Here is a 19,864-nt window from a genome sequence, read left to right on the forward strand (position 1 = left end):
TTCCCTTATGCTTTTCCCTGATGGAAAACTTTCTCTGTGTTGTTTTCCCAATATACAGCCTTCACAAAGGCTGTCCGGTTTCTCTATCAATGGTAATCCTCTTACCATTCCTTTTCTGTTCAACAAGTTAAGACCTCCAAAGTTGAGATGTCCAAATCTCAAGTGCCACAACCAATTTTCATCCTTTGGTTGGCTTTGGAAAGCCTCTTGGGTAACCGCTGCCATTGCATCTTTGTTTTTCAAATCTGCCCTTATTCTGAGAGGGAACATTCTGTTCCTCGTCATCCTCACTTCAGCAATACATCTTTTGCTGGGTGGAATATCCATGATGGTGCATACGTCATTCTCAAAGAAAACATTGTAACCCTTTTGAATAAGCTGTCCAAAACTCAAGAGATTACATCTCATTCCAGGAACATAATAGACATCTGCTATGGTTTTCCTTTCACCTTGCTTTGTAAATTTTTTAACTTCTCCTTTACCCATAACAGAAATTTTGTTATCAGTCCCAAGTGTGACTTGTGACTTCACACTTTGATCTAAAGCAGAAAACAAAGCTATGTTTCCTGTCATATGGTTGCTACAGCCGGAGTCTAGAAACCATATATCTTCACTATTTGTTTCAGCCATATTACAAGCTAACAATACATTATCTTGGCTGACATTTTCTCTAGTAATATTTGCACTAGAGCTATTATTCACATCATGCTGCTTCTTTCTACATTCACTAGCATAATGCCCATATTTTTTACAATAATAACATTGGACATTGGATTTTTCATACCTTTGTCCTTGAGCATGATGGTGTCCACTTTTTTGGCTGTTGCCTTGGCCTTGGTTCTGATTTGGATTTTTGCCTCTTCCTTGAGCATTCGCTGGACTGTTCCTTCCACCTCTGTTCTGGCTTCTGCCTCTTCCTCTCTTGTTTCCTCTGCCTTGACTTCTTCCTCTTCCAAAGGACAGCTGGGTCTTGAAGGCTTGCTCTAGAGATGAGATTTCATTTCTACTCAACCTCTGCTCATGTGTTATCAGTGATGCATGAAGTTCATCAACTGAAAAGTTTGAGAGATCCTTTGTCTCTTCTATGGTGGTGACAATCACATGAAACCTTGAGGGTAGGCACCTCAATAGTTTCTCCACAATCCTCCTTTCTTCAAGTATCTCTACATGAGATCTTATTTGTGTGACCAGGCCAATTACTTGAGTGAAGAATGAGTCAATATTGTCTGACTCCTTCATGCACAGATTCTCAAAATCTTTTCTCAGCAACAGTAGCTTTGCTGTCTTCACTTTCTCCATGCCTTGATAGGCTGTTTTAAGAGTTTGCCATGCTTCTTTGGATGTCTTAGCTGCTGCTAACCTTGGAAACACGCTTCCATGCACTGCCTGATACAAGAAGAAGAGGGCTTTTGAGTCCTTCTTCTTGTGGCTCTTTAAAAAATCTTTCTCTCCCTGAGTTAGTGCATTAAACTCATTTCCATCTGCTGGTTGTTCAAAACCATCTTCAACTATTTCCCATAAGTCTTGGGAAGCAAACAAGGCTTTCATTGTTATTGCCCAATAGTCATAGTTTTTGCCATCAAATAGTTTGAGATGCATACCCATGCTATTGCTCGTGCTGGTGCCAGCCATTTTTGCACTCCTTGACTATACTTCAAATACTTAAAATAGCAGATTGTCTTCAACAGCAACACACAGAAAAAACTTGAGAAATACCTTGGATTCTTTTGCTTGAGTCTTCACTCTGCTGGAGAAGTTGTTGCAGTAAGAATCCTTCCTTCAGCTTCTTTGAACCCTTCAAAGAGCCTGGATTAGCTCTGATACCAGTGTTGGAGATTTTTCTGTCAAAATCCCAAAAACAACATAAACTGGACACAGAACAGAGAACAATGCTCTGTTTTTCACACACATGATCTTTAATCTTAGCAGAGGGAAGCTTAAAAAAATATTTATTTGCCACTGAGAGAATTTTCACACACACCACAAATTTCTATTCATTAATAAAATAAACTGCTATTACAAACTATGGTTCTTCCTCTCTCATAGGGATTTACAAAAACAACAAAAGACTCCAGAACTTTTTGGTTGAAATTAGACGTAAATAAAAATTTGGAAAGAGGATTTAGTATGGCATTATAATTTTCGTAATTTGAAGATAAGTCTAATATATATAGTTAAGAGGGCTAGTACTTGAGCCACGAGCTGTTTTGTCCATATATTTCAATAAAGCTCCTTGCCTCCCATTTGGGCGCACTGCAATACCAGGGAAACTCCAATGCGTACTTTACCTAAACAACAGTATGAAGTTAAATACTTTATAAACCATGGACACCATCCTTCATTTAATTTTAATTAAGACTTTGATCTACCTCTTCCAAAAGACTTTGATCTACGTCGGTCAGATCCCCGCGTCCAGCTAAAACTTGATTTAGATATTCTCTTGTAAAAGCGTTTGCCTCTTGCATCACTTTTTCTCCGGGAAATGAAATGTCTGAAGCTCGAAGTAACGACAACATGCTTCTCACTCGTTTCTCTCCAGTAAAATTGCAGAAGAACTTCGCGTTTTCGCCCCTGAAATTCTCCAACACACCTGTTTGGAAACTTTCGAAGATAAGTACAGAATTGAATTAAAAATAATAAAAATAAGCATGTGTTTTGATAGTAAAAAATTAAACACCTACATCTATTCTCTTATTTTTTTTAAACAACTACACCTATTACATTAAAAATTTCCAACACATTCGTTCAATGTTTAGTAATATAAAAAGAACTTTTGATGAATGCGTCAGCGGATAACACCTTTAATGAGCTCATTTAATACGCGTCAGCTACGAGATTCGAATCCCGGACGGAATTAACAAAATCCCTACAAGATCAACTACAGCTAGGCCATCCTCTTTTTTTTTTTCTTTATGCAAATATGTATACCTGCTGTTTGTTATCGAGGAGATTCATTAAGTAGGTTATTAAGTAGGTTAGTTGAGATTCTAAAGTTCAATGTTTATTAATAAACGTTTTCACTTTCACCATTCAACTTAGGCTAGCCCAATATAGTGCGCTCTTTCACTTATACTGCCTAACAATATTAGAAAATATCTTAGCTTTACATCAAATTAATTGCAGTTGATACCACGTGAAGACACCTTATATGGATGCAGTCGGAGAGCACGAAATCCTAACGCTGTCGCATTAAGATCTTTGCAGGAATCGCTCGATCCCAGCCCGATGCCCTTTTCGTTCCAACATCTACTCAGCTTATCAGTCAGCGTGGGAATCAAAAATAGCCCCAAAATCGGAGTGCACATATATGTAAACGCTAAAGTAAATTTATTTATCTGTCCAGATTCACATACCTGTAAACGTAATCTAGGGCACCTGTTTTTATTTCATGTTGAAAATGTCGATCAATTCCGAGGCATTCCAATGTGTCAACTAAGTGAAGACGTTTGATTAGATCATAATTGCTATCTTCCATTTCGCTCAAAAGTAATTGCTTGATCTCCTCAACAAGCATTCCAACGCGTTCATAATATGCCGGTGCCTAATTACAGTTCAGTGCAATTAAAAAAAAACATAGAGAATGAGATAGATGCCAACCAAACAACCAAACAAAACACTAAAAAGCAGATGACAGAGCTAGAGATAGGTGCCATGTGAGAGAGAGACTGAAAGTATACCCCATAGGGCGAGTTGAGGGATTGTATGAACTCATCGTCCCACACGTTTCCGTGGCGATTGGCCATGCGTCGAGGGATGGAAAATTCATTGCTCATTTTGGTGGAAGCAGATTCAGAAATCTCAGCCATATACACGCCTAACACTACAATTTCCTGCTTGACATAAAAAAATACGAAGCCTCAGATGACATCGATGCTAAAAGACAAATCGCACAGAATATTTGAGAGAGTTCGGAGCATCAGACAAAAAATTTGGGATAATTTCTATGCCCTCCCACTGATAATATTATACTGTGAAACCGTCTGAATATTGGTGCTTTCATGGAAATATGGATTATGCGCACGATAAAAGCTTGAACGTAGCTAATTAAACTATGTCATATATTTTTGCAACATTCAGTCAGAGTAAAGTTAAAATTAAACTATATTTTATATATATTTGCGAAAGGTCGGCGAGAGTAAAGTTAATATTAAACTATATTTTATATATATTTGCGAACGTTAAGTCATAAAGTTAATATGAAACTATATTTTATATATACATATGCGAACGTTAAGTCGTAAAGTTAATATTGAACTATATACAATATATTTTTGCGAATGTTAGGTCAAAGTTAATTCCATGATGTTAGGTGAATGTTGGGTGTGTTTGAAGGGAGTGAAATTGAACTTTAGTGCATCTCAATTCCTATATTTTATTAAACTATTATATTAATAATGTTAATTATATTATTAATATTGACATGTGTTTGATGTTTTTAAATTTACAATATTTTTAATATTTTAAATATATATCTGTTAATTATAATTTTTTAATTTTTAAAATATTATAAATTAATATAAATAAAAAGATTTATATATAATTAACTAATAGTTAGCATTTTTGTTTTTTTTTCATATAAAATTATACAGGACAGAGATCTTTGGTTTAAGCACAGGAGTCAACAAAAGATTTGTTGTAGTTTAGTGGAACGTCGATATTTTCACTTTACCAAACAGGAGTAAGTCATATCACATGAGGTGTGCTATGCCCTTATTAAGATGGAGATTAGGACCATGTGTCAAGGAGAGTTATGCAAATACTATCATTCCCATCTACTCTAAAAACCATAACATTTGACATATATCATCGCAAATCATAACGAGCAAAACATCCAAGAGATAGAAGACATACGTTCATTCATATGAAAAAATTTGAAGAGGCACATCCAACTAACACATTTAGAACCATAATGAAATCCCACAACTCTTCCCATTAACTTAAAGCATCATTACATTCTGGCTCTATCACCATTCTAATAGGAAAAGGAGAGCGAGCATATAAAGTATCTGAGAATCAGATAAACACAGAACCATGCTAAGTCTCATAGACTTAGTGGTAGCATCTCAACATATGAGATTTTTCTTCTCATTTCCTTTTCCTTTAGTTTTTATAAACTTCACTAGCCTGAACTGCCAGTCACTTCCTCAGATGCCACACCCTTTCCTTCATGGTTTCTTCTGTGGCTCAGAAGTGACTGCTCCATCTCTCATTGATGACTGTTGCGGCTCAGCTGCACTTCCATGTCCCCATATTTTCCACTTACCAATCTTCAGTGTCTAATGGATCTTGGCAAATTTTCTTTCTTTCCTCAGTTGTTTCCTCCACAACTACCCTTTGGTCACACTCATCAAAATGTGTCAAAAACTTTGTCCCGCAAAACAAAGGACCCAACAGGCCCCGACCACAATCAATTGACTCATCCCCGATTCAATCCTTTGTTTATGTTAATGTTTCTTCTTGCTACTACAGGGCTCCGGCTTGTCCTACATATTCTTGAATCGTTTCTTCATGTGTTGTAGGTTCTCCTTCAAATGAAGGACCCAACTATGGGACAGGTTGCTTGGCTACAATCTTGAATTGTGTATAGACAACAAGGGTTGACCACCAGGGATCCCTGAGGGTGCTATCTTGCTCAATAAATTTTGCGGTAACTTCAGTTGGTGATTGGCTCGGTCTTGCATTCAGTAGAGCATTCCACTAAGTATATTCTTTTGTGCAAAGTTGTTCTAGTTTCTAGAAATGGATCCTTGTTGATCGCTTGAGGTCACGAAGTAGAGCATTGGTTGCGTGCAAGTCATCCTTAATCTGCTGGATCTGCTTCTCAAGAAATCCACTCTATGCAAGAATATCTTGTCACTGGTTGAGGTTGGGTGTGGTCAAGGCTTCATTGAACAATTAGTGAGCATGTTGTCACAGAGTATATAACGATTGATTTTTCTTGGCAAAGAACCCTGACCAATCATGAACCTGAGTGAAGATTTCTTTCTCCTCTCTCATAGCCTGATGAAGGGATGCCTTCAAATAAGCCACATCAGTGATCTTCTGCTCAATGTCTCTGGCATACTAGGTGGCAGGATCATGGAGTGCGCTTTGGCTTGCTGCAATAGTCTTCTGAAGCTTCTTGTTTGCCCTAGTGTCCACCTGAAGGTAATGATGAAGTGGTGTCCACCTGAAGGTAATCGATTGGAAATTTGCACAAAGTATCTATAATTGGAGTTCACCTTCTTAGTCTCTCTATGATGGTTCTGAGTATTTCCAACGAAACATGAGTGTTATAGAGTTTATCTAGAATCATTGAATGGTATGGATTTAACTTTCACACATTATTTTAAGATATTTTTTTACAAGTCACATATCAAAGGGTTGATATTTATGTGAAAATGGTTGATATTTATGTCAAAAATTGTTATGTCATTTTTGTATTTTTAATTAAATTGATTAATTTTTAAAAGATGTCAAAAAAAATATGGGTTATGGTTTGTTTGGCATGTAGTAGGAAACTATGGTATTGACCCATGATATTTTAACAAAGCCTATACAAATAATTTTTATAAATTTTTTAATTTTGACAATATAAAATATATTATCAAATGCTTTTATCTCTATCCATATTTATCAACTATTTAATTTATATAATTATATATTCATAATTAACAAAAATAGATTTAATTTTTTTTTCCAATGAAAAATAAACGAAGAAAATTAATAATTAATGTTTTAACTTCCTCAAATTTTCTGTTTACACCTCGAATTCAACTATTTCGTATACATTCTATAATTTTATAGGATAACAAACCGTATTATAGGAAAACTTAGTAATTGCAGAGGAAAAATTATTCATTTGACACTTATATAATACTCAAAACGAAGTGGATAAAAATAATTTCATTTAGCATTTATTGGTATACAATTTAGTATTTTATTTAATAAAAAATTATATGATAAAAATAATTTCATTTAACATATATTTGTACAGTATTTAAATATTATATGATAAGAAAATTAGGTAAATGAATATGTGTGATGACCCCAGGAGAATGTAAATATTTAAATTTCACTACGGTAAAAGACTGAAGTAAAAATGACATTGCAAGACTATCTTATTATTTTGTTTTAAAAGAAAAGGATCTTATGAGTATTTCTTTTATTTTTCAAATGCATTGAAAAGGTTTAATAAAGAATACTCATGATTGTGTTGGCAACTCCTGGGAGGGAGTTGGCAAGAAAAGTCGGTTATTGGAACTGACTTTAACCACCCTCCCTAACTGGAAAAGTTCCCAGGGAAAAGGGAGGGGGGGTTGGCAAAAATCTGTGCTGTAGAGACAGGCAGAAAATGGAGAAAAAACGAGGAAGTGATTGAAAGACTAAGTCTGGTAAGGACCAGATAGTCAAGCACACAGTGCAACCTTGCTGAGGATAGAGATCCGGCAAGAGGGAGCTAGGGGGGAGACTCTGGTCTCGAAAGACGAGTCTCATGGATGGGCGGTAAATCGATATGCATGAATTTGCAGGTGACCTACTAAGGACTTAAGGCTGGCAGAGACCAGGTAAGTAGGACTGAACTCTTAAATTACTTTCTGCAAATACCTGTAAATCATTTGTGTTAAACCACGTAAGTACTTGTATGACTCATATGTATCTCTTATTTGTTTTGGGGAATTACCACTGCTACTGTCTGATGATGCTAGAGTGGGACAGAAACCCAAGCATATAAGCCTAGGAATTGGCGTCCTGCTTCCGGACAGAACCTAAGCGTGTAAACTTAGGAACCCGTATCCTGGGTTTGGACAGGGACCAAACAGAGTAGTTTGAGGGTCTCGCTGTCAGGGTAACCCGAGCAAGGGTAAATGAAAGTCGGTGGTAACAGAGAGGCTAGCGACCCTAACTTCCCAAACAGATAAACAAGGAAGAGAGTCGGCCAAATAAAGAGATTAAGGGTTATATGTATATCTATGCAAAGCAATAAAACCATAACCTCGGCATATTGCCGGCCGACATAATACCTCTTTCGAGCTTAGCTTATAAACTTGGAAAACGAACATGTAAATATATATAGCAGATAAAAGAAAGCATAAACATTTGCATCGGGTAACCCCTGTGATGCGGGCTGACCCTGTCTCATAAATCTCACTTTGAATCCATGAACAGAATATGTTACAGAATATATATCGCAGGAAGAAAAGAATGTAATATAACTAAAGAAACATAACCCCTGTGGTGCGGGTTAGCCCTGCGGCCAAGAATATTCTTAAAAGAAATATTTAACACTGCAAACCACTTGAGAACCTCAGAGCACATGTAAATCTGCTAACTCAGAGCGAGAGAACCAGAATCTAAGCATGTTAACAAACAGAACTGTGAAATTAAAGCCAAGCCGTGTTCGGCTATCAACTCGGTTTGATGCACAATAATAGCAGAAAACCGAGTTATGAAACAAGAAACCATTATGGCTCTTGGCAAGAGCAAATCTCGGGCTGGTTCCTTTCCAGAGTAAACACAGGGCCGGGTAACCGAGCCATTTACTCCGCCCAAGGACAGCCGTGGAACAAAACTAAACAATAACGGAAGATTCCGAATATCTGCGACAATATGAATATGTATAAAACCTCTACCATAATCAAATAACCATAACGCAAATATTAACCGAGTTGTGTTGCAAGATTAATCAGCATCGGGTCGACAGAACCCATGCCACCCTTAATATAAAAAGAGAACTCGTAGCTGAACATAACACAGAACCAGATATATATATATATATATATATATATATATATATATATATATATATATATATATATATATATATATATATATATATATATATATATATATATATATATATATATATAGATCTCATGCTCAATGTAAAATAAGTTTTCCAGCTTGTCATAAAGGCTTTTCCCTAAAGAGAATTGGTGTTACAGCGCGCAGAGGTGAGTGCTCCTAGGGTTCCTTCCCTGCACCGTTTGATTCTCCCATCAGCACTGGCAGCACACCAACCTCGATTCGAGGTTCTCATACACAGAGGCCGGGCTCTGGCCCGACAGATGACAGAAGGGGGGTCCATGGGGACCCCATCTTACAGAAACGCAGTCATGCAAAAGAACAAAATAGCTGAAGGTTTCAAGATCTCAGGTTATGAAGCCCGGTCAGAAAGTCCTGGTACTAGCATTGGAATGGCAGCCCAGGGGCAGAAAGATCCAAATCATGGATCAGAAACGCCAGAACAGGACAGCAACAAAAAGAAAAAGCACGTGAACAAATCTGTAGCAGGAAAGAGCAGCTCGGTTCCAATCCTTGAACCGTCAGACGAAGATAAGGACCACAGAGAAGGAAAACGAACTGCAGAAAAGGAGGATAATGCGGAAGCCCCCAACCTCAGTTCCAAAAACAACCTGCAAGGTAACTGCAAACCAAAAAAGAAGGAAGCTCTCCGAGTGGTCTTCTCAGACCCAGATATCCAGGTCTACAGAGACCACATGATGGAGCATGCAATCATATGCAAGTTTATGGGCCTGTGGCCAACAGAACGAGCTCTTTGCATCTGGATCAAGCAACACTGGAGACCAAAAGGTGATGTCAAACTCCATCTTGGAGCTAAAGGCTTTTTCACTGTTGTTTTTGCTAACCTAGAAGATAAGGATAGGATCTTTGATGGAGGTCCGTACTTTCTCTCCTCCGCAGGCCTCTACATGAGGCCCTGGAAAGCAAACTTTGCTCCTGAAAAAGAAACTTTCACCCGGGTCCCCGTTTGGATCCGGCTTTTCTCCTTACCTATAGACTACTGGGGTCTAGCAACCCTCAAGAGCATCGGAGACCGCCTCGGCACCTTCATAAAAGCCTCAGAGGCAACCATGCAAAGGAAGTACACCTCCTGTGCCAGGATCTGCATTGAAATAGATGTCTCAGGCGCCTTGCATGAAGGGCTGTGGCTAGAGTTCAGATCCCTTTCCGATGCAGAAAATGTCATGAACACGGCCACCTGATCAGGGAATGTCCATTAAACAAACCAGTAGAAGAGGCCAAAACTGAGCAGCCAGCAAAGGACCAAGAGGTCTTTAAAAAGCCAAAACCTCGCCAAAGGGCATACAGGAAAAGAAATAATAAAGCAGCAACGGATCCTAGCAGAACCCTCAATCCGTTCATCATTTTAGATTCAGAAGCAGACTCAGAAGGCAACCAAAAAGAAACTACGCTTCCGGAAGCTCCCCAACAAAATAATACCGACCATGGAACCACGGATGCTGAGGAGTTCACTGAAAACACAGAAACTCAAACTCAGGAAGCAACAGAGGACAGAGACGAAGACATAGACATGCTAACAAGCGATGGGGGAAGTGAAGACCTGGAACTCAACGAAGTTCTAGAAAAAGAAGGAGTAAATTTACCAGCTATGGAAAAGCAATGGAAAACCCACGGGCTGGACAACATCCCCGAGGAAGAAATCAGGAAAATCAGAGATCTCTTCATTGCAAAACAACAAGCTGCATTGGACAAGCAAAAGAAAAGATTGGGAATCATGAAAGGCACAGGTAACCATCCTAAAACCCTGTTTATTCACTCATTAGGACGCAAGCAGAATAAAAGAAGAGGAAGAAGGACAAACGGAGAGGTCCTCCATGACTTGGGTATTTTCTTGATCAATTCAGGGAAAATGAAGGACTTGCACTCCTTCCTATCCCCCCAATAACCTCCTTGTTTCCAATGAAAATCACCTCCTGGAATGTAAGAGGGCTCAACAGCCTCAACAAGCAACGACTCCTCAAAAGGAAGTTACAACAGGAAAAGCCAGACATCATGTTCATTCAAGAAACAAAATGCACCTCTGCTCAGCTAGAGAACATATCCAGGAAGCTAGGAAACTCTGTCAAATACATAGACATTGCAAGCCAAGGATGGGAAGGAGGCATCGCAACTCTTTGGGATTCCAGAACCATCGAAATCACCTCTATGGAAGCTACCAGATCATACATTGCTACAGAATTCCAACTAACAGGTAACTCTGAAACTTACCTCTGTATAAATGTATATGGACCTCAACGCTTAGAAGATAAAGTATTATTTCTGAGCATGTTAACAAAATTAAAGCAGAGATACCAGCATTCCAAGATAATTATGGGAGGGGATTTCAATATGATTACTTCCCTTCTGGAAAAAAAAGGAGGTCTCAGACGCCTCAATAAAGATTCAGAGCTCTTTGTCGACTTCATGGATTCGGCCAAGCTCGTTGACATCCCCCTAACAATGGGCTATACACTTGGAACAACCGAAGAGGAGGAGAGCACAGGATAGCCTCTCGCCTGGACCGTTTTTTGATTTCAGAAAACATTCTACTGGAAGGAACAACAGTCGCCACTGACATTCTCCCCAGTGGGGGATCAGACCACTGGCCCATTGCCCTGGAAGCTGCGTTCCTTGAGACCCCCAAAAACAGACCCTTTAGGTTTGAGAAATTCTGGCTCACTCACCCAAATTTCCAGGAATTGATAAAAAAATGGTGGGACGAGCCCAGGGCTATCAGAGGGACCAAAATGTTTAAACTTCAGTCCAAACTGAAGTTCATCAAACTCAAAATAAAGGAATGGAATACAACCGAATTTGGCAATATCTTCAAGGATAAACATAATATAGAGGACCAACTAAGTGAAATTCACAAGGATTGGGCCTCAGGGATTAACAAAGAAAGCTCCATCGAACAGGAAAGGACTCTAATGCAGAAATGGCATCTCCGTTGCCAACAGGAAGAAATCCTTTGGAAGCAAAAATCCCGCATCCAATGGTTAAAGGAGGGAGAGCGAAACACAAAATTCTTTCATAGATCGACAATGGATTATAGGGGAGCAAACAAAATCCTCAAGCTCACCAACGCTGCTGGCGAAGTCACTCAGAATCACAATGAGATCTCTTCTCTCCTTACCACCCACTTCAAGCAAATTGCTCAGGAATCTCAAGAAGATCGAGTGGCAGCATGTGAGGAAATAGCGCAGGCCATTCCCCAACTCATTACTCCAGAACAGAATGCCTCTCTGTTAAGAAAGATCTCACTGGAGGAGGTAGAGGAAGCAGTTCAAGACATGCCAAATGATAAAGCCCCTGGCCCAGATGGATTTACAATAAATTTCTACAAAGCATGTTGGCAAACTGTCAAAACTGAGATTTGGGAAGTTGTTGAAGACTCGAGGCGCTCTGGCTCAATTCTCAAAAGCCTGAACTCCACCTTCCTAGCCCTGATCCCCAAAGAGGAGGATGCCCGAACTCCTGAAAAGTTCCGCCCCATAGCTCTGTGCAATGTGATTTATAAAATCATCTCTAAGGTCATCGCCAACAGACTTAAATCTATCCTCCCTAATATCATCTCGGAGGAACAGTCGGGCTTCGTGGAAGGTAGACAGATCCTGGACAACATCCTCCTGGCTCAGGAGATGATTCACACTCTTCAGTAAAAAAAAATCCCTGGAATGATGATTCAATTAGATCTTTCAAAAGCTTTTGATAAAGTTAATTGGAATTATCTGGAGGCCACATTAAAGGCCTTTGGTTTTGACAACAGGTGGACCAACTGGATCCTCGCTCTCATCAAGTCAACAAATTTCTCTATTCTGGTTAATGGATCCCCCTCAGCAACCTTCTCGCCATCTCGCGGCATAAGGCAAGGTGACCCCTTATCCCCCTTCCTCTTCGTGATTCTCATGGAAGGGCTTAGCAGATATATTCACAAAGCCAAAACAGAAGGAAGCATTAAAGGTTTGCGCCCTTTCCCTTCCACCCCTGCAACTACTCATCAGCAGTTTGCCGATGATACTATGCTGCATTGCTCTCCCACAGTCAAAGAGGCCAAGGCTGTCAAAGCTATTCTCTCTCTTTTCAGCAGAGCGTCAGGTATGGAAGTCAACCATTCTAAATCAACTATCTTTTTCTTTAACACCCATGTTTCCATTCAGAACCATCTCACGGGCATCCTAGGATTTCGCAAAGGCTCTCTCCCCTCGAAGTATCTGGGAGCTCCGCTCACCACCAAGCCGTGGCAAAAGACCCACTGGGAAAAGCTCATAGCAAACCTGGAAAAAAGGAGCAAACATTGGACCCACAGGGCCCTAAACTTTGCGAGGCGCTTAGTTTTAACTAAAGCTATCCTCCAGGCTATCCCTCAGTACATGCTCTCTATCCTCCCGGCACCCAAAGCCATCCTTCAGCAAATCAAATCCATTCAAAGATCCTTCCTCTGGAGTGGCAGCACAGAAAAAAGGAAATGGGCCCTCGTAGCATGGGATAAGCTCTGTCAATCGAAAAGGGCAGGAGTGTTACACTAAAAAATGTCACCTTGACTACTTACAGTTAGTATGGCTCCAATCAACAAGTCATGCTACCCTCTTAGGCAAGTCTCATGCCTCTGTTATCCATCTCAAACTCAAAGAAGAGAGAAAGTCTTGTAAAAATCATGTTTATCTCTGGGGTCGCAGGTTCTCTCTAGCCTTACCTGCGGGGACGCTGACCATGTTCACAAAATATGCGTCCATGGACGCTCTGTATGTTAAGGGACAGGTGCGTCCCTCTGTAAAAGGCAAAATGCGCGAGTTTTATCTTGAAAAAGTTACTTGTGGTTACTTCTAGAACATTCTAGAGGTCGGTTTGATGAAATGGATGCGCCTCCAGTTGGTTCATGTATCTCTATTAAGGGGGAACTTATCCCATCAATAAGGGAGCTATCCCACCCATAGAGGGGGATGATCCCATTGATAGTGGACCTGAATAACCTCTTTACAGCACTATAAATGAAGGCATTGAGCCAGAAGGAGAGGAGGTTGGAGCTATACATTTTCTTTGGGTAAATGCTGCAGGATTTAGGTCTTCCATTAGAGCCTTTGTGAGGAGAGATTGTCTTCACTTGATTCTACTTGGGAGAGGGTGAGCTTTGTCAAAGTAGAGGAAAACCCTTGATGGACCCTGGGAGGAATTTGCACAACACCAAGGCCAGGTTGTAAGAGTTTCTTTGTTTCGTTATTAATACAAACTGGTTTATTTTTCTCAATAGCTTGTGTTAATGAGTTATTTCATGTGTTCCTTGGTCTGCATGTTGAATATATGTTTTATTATATGAAATGCAAGTGCTTGGTAATTGTTTGATTGTTTGTGGTTGCAGGAATTGACTTGAAGGAGGAGCTCATCCGGATCGTCAAGAACGGACTTCAACAACAGCGTTTTGGAATAAGGTAAGCCTAAACACTTGTAGTTTTCATGTTGTAAAAGGTGTATTTAGAGAAAGATCACTCCATTTTGTCTTGTTTGTCATTAGAATGTCTTAGACTTCTAGGAAGGTCAGTCGTGTCCGCACCCTTGACAGATTCCGTGTGACAAATTGGCGACTCCGCTGGGGAATCCATTAATGAGAGAGTCTTTTCCTTTATATGAACTTTGCTTTGAGAAAATCATTTTTATTTTCTGGTTTTTGACTGTGAGAATTAGTATTTGGGTGGCTTAGCTGTAGCTTTAGTTGGTTTTAGTTTTTCTTCCTTTTTCCAGAAAGACGCAGTCTCTGTGTGCTGCACAGTGCGTCCTTGGACGCGCTGTTGTCGACTGCACAGTGCGGGGCCGCACCTGTGACAACGGCTGGCCTGCGTCTTCCTGTAAAAGTTAAGAAAATTCCATTTTTGCCTTAAATTACTTTTAGATTTTGTTTTTTCTTAGTGTTTTCTGCCCAGATCCTTTAGTACCCTGTCAAGAATTCTCACCTGAACTCGTTTTGTGAGCTTTGAGTGTTTTAGTGGTTTTCAACGAAGTTTAGACCTAGGGTTTGATTTTTGGAAAGGCTTTGTAGTGACTTTGAGCTTAGAAAGTTGTCCAGCCTTAGATATCTCTGGTTAGTCAACCTTCTTAGAAGTTGAGCCTGCCGTAAAGTCTCCTTGTTTGAGCAACTTGTCATTTGAGTTGTTTTGGGTCAAATTTCGAATTGCTTGTTTTTAAAGTATTGATTTCCATTTTCAAAAAGGACAAAAAGATTAGAATTTTGTTTTGACTAGTTTTTGGTTCTGCAATAAGCTAGTCCTTGATTTGATTGTGATCAAGTAAAACACCTTAGAAATAATCATTGTTAGTTTTGGCCTCGTTAAGATTGCTTAGAGTAAATTTGCCTTTAGTTTGCTTATGAGTGCATTTTCATAGATTTTAAGAGTTTTTAAGATTGATTTTTGGTTATATTAGATTTATTTGCTTTATTAAAAGAAAAATACAAAAACATCTTCTTAAAAGTCTTGTTTCAAGTAGCTTTTTGTTTTCAAAAGAAGAAAAGAGTTTTTTCGTGCATGTAAAGAGAAGTTATGTTTTTATGCTTGGAAAAGAAAAACGAATTGTTTCTTTGATTGTCTTCAATTAAGAAGTTGCTTTTATAAGGATTGCATTCTCTCAACTTTTTAGTTAAGCAATTCATCGAAAAAGTAAAGTAGTGGATAAATCATTTTAGGTGCATTTTGTAGTGGTTTCGAGTCGAGTCAACACACCACTAGTTTCACTTCCATCACCTTTTGACTTAAGAAACAACCTTAAAAGTAACGCTTAAATTAAAATCAATCTAGTAATCTTTATTTTTCTAGGGCTCTGAAGCACCAACATAGCTTAGGCTAGGGTCTTGGAGTAGGTGAGTACTTAACTCTCCAAGACTACAAAACCAAACAGATAGTCTATCTTGAGTAGAACAAATCCAATTGTTTCAGTTACATTCTGGGAAAGCTCCTCTTAAAGGAGAAACACGAGCTCGTGTCCGAACCAGTGAGGGGATCATTCCTCCCTCGTTGGGAACGACGCCAGGCAGTACGTATTACAAACGGTAAACCTCGGATTAACCATTGTCGAGGAGCCAGGGGTCACTTATCGGTAAACCTTGGATTGTTGTCAAGGAGCCGGTAAGGGGATTGGAGCTTGCTACTCTGCCCTTGCGTGCTGTCGGAGTTTAGACTGTTCCCCCAGGTGTAATTGTTGTGATTGGTAACCTTAGTGGCCATAATATCTAGGATTCTACCCAAGGTGACGGTGGAGGGAAGGTCCCACTGTACCTGGAGCAGACGTCGGTTATACTCACTTGGATTTTCTGGGGGGTTCGCTTCACTTCGAGACGGTTAAAGTGGAGGAACTTGGTCCAGTCTATTCATTAAGCAGGTTGCCGGGGTAACTGTTCCACCCACTATTTCTGTACTGAATCCTGCGAGGTTGGGCCTAATCACCAACTAGCGCTTTTGGTCCGGAAGACTACTGTTTGTGTGTGGTTTGACGCTCTAGATTATTTAGGCGTGTGCTTCAAATTTGATTGGTTCTTTAGAAGACTTTAGGTGGTTTGATTTGAAATTTTTTACTTTGATTTCGTGTGTTGTAGTTAAAATCTTTAATTGTGGCGGAATTACCGAGACAGTCCCGTAGACTTCGGGGCAAGTCTCCTGAGATTGTTACCGGGATAGATTTGTTAAGAAAACTCCGTAAATCGCGGGGTGAATCTCCTGAAAACATTCCGGGTCATTTAGAAGGGTTAAAGGTCCTTGTAACTCCTCCTAGTGGCAGTAGAGTAGGTTCACCTGAAGAAGGAGAATCTTCTTTGGTAGTCCATCCAGATTACCAAAGATTAGAAACAGGTTACAATCCCGAAGCTGTTACAGTTTCCGAGCTTGCTGGTAGTTTTTCATCTGCCAGTGAAACAGGCGAAGAACCTGAAATTTCAGAACCTGTTACTCCAACTCCTAGTGTTCCTGATTCACCAAGAATAGAAAGAATTATCACCGAAAATCTTCCTGTTGGATTAATTGCTATAGAAGAACTTGTTCCAGAGGAAGAAATAGGCGTTTCTGATTCTGAAGATCTAATTACCCTTGATCTAAGGGAGCGTGAATCCATCTTTTACAGTCCTCCTAGAAGTGAGTCTTGGTACCTTGCATTAACCAATTTTTTAGACAACTCAGTAGGTTTTTCTACACCTCGTACTCCGGTTCCACCTAGAGGAATTCATTCTCCTGTAAATATGTCTGGTCAGTCATCTGTGTTTTCGCAAAGTCCTGAATCATTTTTACATGGCGGTCCTTCTGTTCCTACTGGTTATCAGTCACTTTCTGGTACCTTTGCGGGAGCATCTCCTCAACCTGTTGATCATGGGTTATTAGTTGGAAACAGTGGTAATGTACCATTGAGTATAGGTGAAGTTTATATGATGTCAGGTTCAACTCCCATTAACCAACCTCAAGGTGGCCAATTACCGCCTGGGGGGCAACCTTCGTTAATGCCTGGGGGGCAACCTCAAGGTACTTCATTTGTGACTGGGGGGCAACCTCAAGGGTATCAACCCCAAGGGTATCAACCCCAGCCTCAATATGTACCCCAAAGTCAACCTCAGTATCAGTATCAACCTCAAGGATGGCAACCTCAAGGATGGCAACCCCAAGGGTATCAACCCCAAGGGTATCAACCTCAAGGATACCAACCTCAAGGTCAAGGTCAACCCCAGTATTCGTATTTACCTCAAGGTTATCAACCTACGGGTCAATACCCTGGTCAAGGTTATCAACCACCTCAAGGGCAATCATATGGGACTACACCTTACAGTTATCAACCCTATCCTCAATACGGCTATGGATCTCAGTATCCTCAACCTGTTACGAGTCAATACCCTGGAATGTTAACATGGGATCCGTCACAGGGTCAACAGATGTCGCAACCAAGTATACAGTCGGTACCTCAAGCAGGACAACCTGCAGTTCCTGGTCCACCCCAGCAACCGCAACCTGTCCAGTCAAGTGTTCAGACCCCTGTAACTTCTGTAGTTACTCAGCCGCCAATTGCACCTAGTACTCCACCTCACACGGCTGCAGCAACTACCGCTTCATCTACCATGCTTACTTCTGGAGTATCGGCAGCTCCGGTTTCTACTGTCCCTGTAACCACTCCTCAGACATCTGTACCGTTGTCTGGACCCACGGTTCAAACCACAGTCCAGATGCCTGCAGGCCAACCTGGTACAAGTACGGTTGTTACTACTCAACCTCAATTTGTTCAACCTCCGTACCAGGGACAGTATCAACCTGGGCAAGCTGCCCAACAACCGGTTTACCAGTATCAACCGTATCCTGGGTACAATTATCAACCACCTCAACAACCCCAGTACGGTCCGGTTAATCCTGGTTTTCCAGGAGGATATAATATCCCCAATGCGAATCCTGTTCCTAGTTATCCTGGATATCCTCCTCCTGGGGCTGGTATTGTGACTCAGAGTTTCAGAGATCCTAACCGGCAGTTACCATTTATTGCGACTTTAGATTTACCCGACTTGACGCGCCTAACGAACGATCCAATTCAATATCTTCCGTTCTGGCCGCCAATGCCAAATAAGTTGCCCAGCGATATACCCAAGTTCGAAGGTAAGTCTGGAGAGGATCCGTCTAATCACGTGATGACTTACCACCTCTGGTGTGCATCAAATTCCATCTCAGATGATTCTATCCGCTTACGTCTTTTCCAGCGTACACTCATTGGTCTCGCAGCCAAGTGGTACATTGAGTTGCCACGGGCTTCTTTTTACAACTTTAGCCAGTTAGCTACTTCATTCTTAACTCATTTTCAGTTACCAGTCAGATACGATAATGGTACGGAATTATTAACTTCGCTAAAACAATCGACATCCACGTACATTTCTGATCACATCCATGAGTGGAGACGTCGAAGGAGATTAGTGAAAGTTTTTATCCCGGACCAAATTTTAGCTGAATGGTTTGTAAAATCATTATTACCAAGAATTACTGAAGATGTAGCTAAGGCCGGCGTAGTTACTGAGGAGCAAGTCATTGCTCAGGCACAATACCTTGACTTAGTTTACACTCAGTCGGGTACGTTACACGAGAAAATTCCGGATCTTCCAAAGTCAAACCAAATCGCTGCTGCTCCTTCGGGATCTCATGCCGCTGATGGTATGATCGGTATCGTGACTACGAAGAGTAAGAAGAAGTCTTCCAAGACCTCCAATACTCCAATTATCACTTTGCCTGATTCTCCGACAGGAGAGTCTTCTCCTCCTGAACTTACCGCCGACATTCACGCTGTAGAGTCATCTACGGCCAAATCCAAAAACGGTGGAAAGAAGAAAGGAAAGAAGAAGGCTAAAGCAGACAAGGCTCCAAAGGAGAAAACGGAAAAGTCGGAAACTAATGACGAAAAGCGCAAACCTCGTTATCCTTGTCTCATTTGTGAAGAAGATCATTTTACGAGAGACTGCCCTCATCGGGCCGAGGTAGTGAAAATAGTTAAAGGTTCTCCGACTCCTGCTGTGTTAAAGAATCCATTCCCGAGCAGGAAAATAAGATGATAGGTTCTTCTTCGAATGCCAGTGAAGAACCCATTTTGATGATGTCTCATGTCAGGATTGCGACTCGATCGCAAGATTATGGTAGTAAGGCTCCTGTTGATGGTAAAGAAGCAGAATCTTCTAACTCTAACCCATCAACCTCAGCTCCTGGTTCCGATCCACTACAGATCGAAAAACCTAACCCAGACTTAGTGATTAAGCCGCCCGCCAAGGGTGTACTTCGAAGGTCTGCTTTCAATCCACATGCGAGAGCAGCCCAGAATTACAACATTGTTGAAGACTTAGCTGTTTCACCTTCAGCAATGTCGGCACTCGAAGTGCTGCAATCATGTCCAGCGCAACGAAAATTGCTTTTGTCGGCTATTGGAGCTGTCGATGTTCAGGACCCGAACCTAATGATCTTTGATCTAGAAAGTAGTACACCGCGTCTCCCCCATCAAATGGCTTTCCAAATTCCAGTGATAGTCAAAAACAGGCCTATTCATCGGACTGTGATTGATGAGGGAGCTTCTACGTGTATTATGTCGATTCAAT

General features: G+C 40.5%; 1 protein-coding gene across 1 annotated transcript in view; it reads right to left on the bottom strand.

Moving 5' to 3' along the window:
- The window catches only part of LOC149192864 (delta-selinene-like synthase, chloroplastic), a 34,374-nt gene extending 30,568 nt beyond the window's left edge, over positions 1–3,806 (bottom strand). Inside the window, exons 1-5 of the mRNA XM_089406480.1 lie at positions 3,678–3,806; positions 3,354–3,541; positions 3,134–3,246; positions 2,370–2,590; positions 2,191–2,288 (exon numbers count right to left, since the gene is read on the bottom strand). Of these exons, the coding sequence (XP_089262606.1) occupies positions 2,191–2,288; positions 2,370–2,590; positions 3,134–3,246; positions 3,354–3,541; positions 3,678–3,806 (749 nt within the window). The remainder of the gene's footprint in view (positions 1–2,190; positions 2,289–2,369; positions 2,591–3,133; positions 3,247–3,353; positions 3,542–3,677) is intronic.
- Between the last annotated feature and the right edge of the window lie 16,058 nt (positions 3,807–19,864).

This window comes from Pinus tabuliformis, chromosome 2_2 (genome assembly GCF_031772625.1).
Source record: "Pinus tabuliformis cultivar Carrire ecotype Pingquan chromosome 2_2, CPIR1, whole genome shotgun sequence".
Classification (NCBI taxonomy): Eukaryota; Viridiplantae; Streptophyta; class Pinopsida; order Pinales; family Pinaceae; genus Pinus; species Pinus tabuliformis.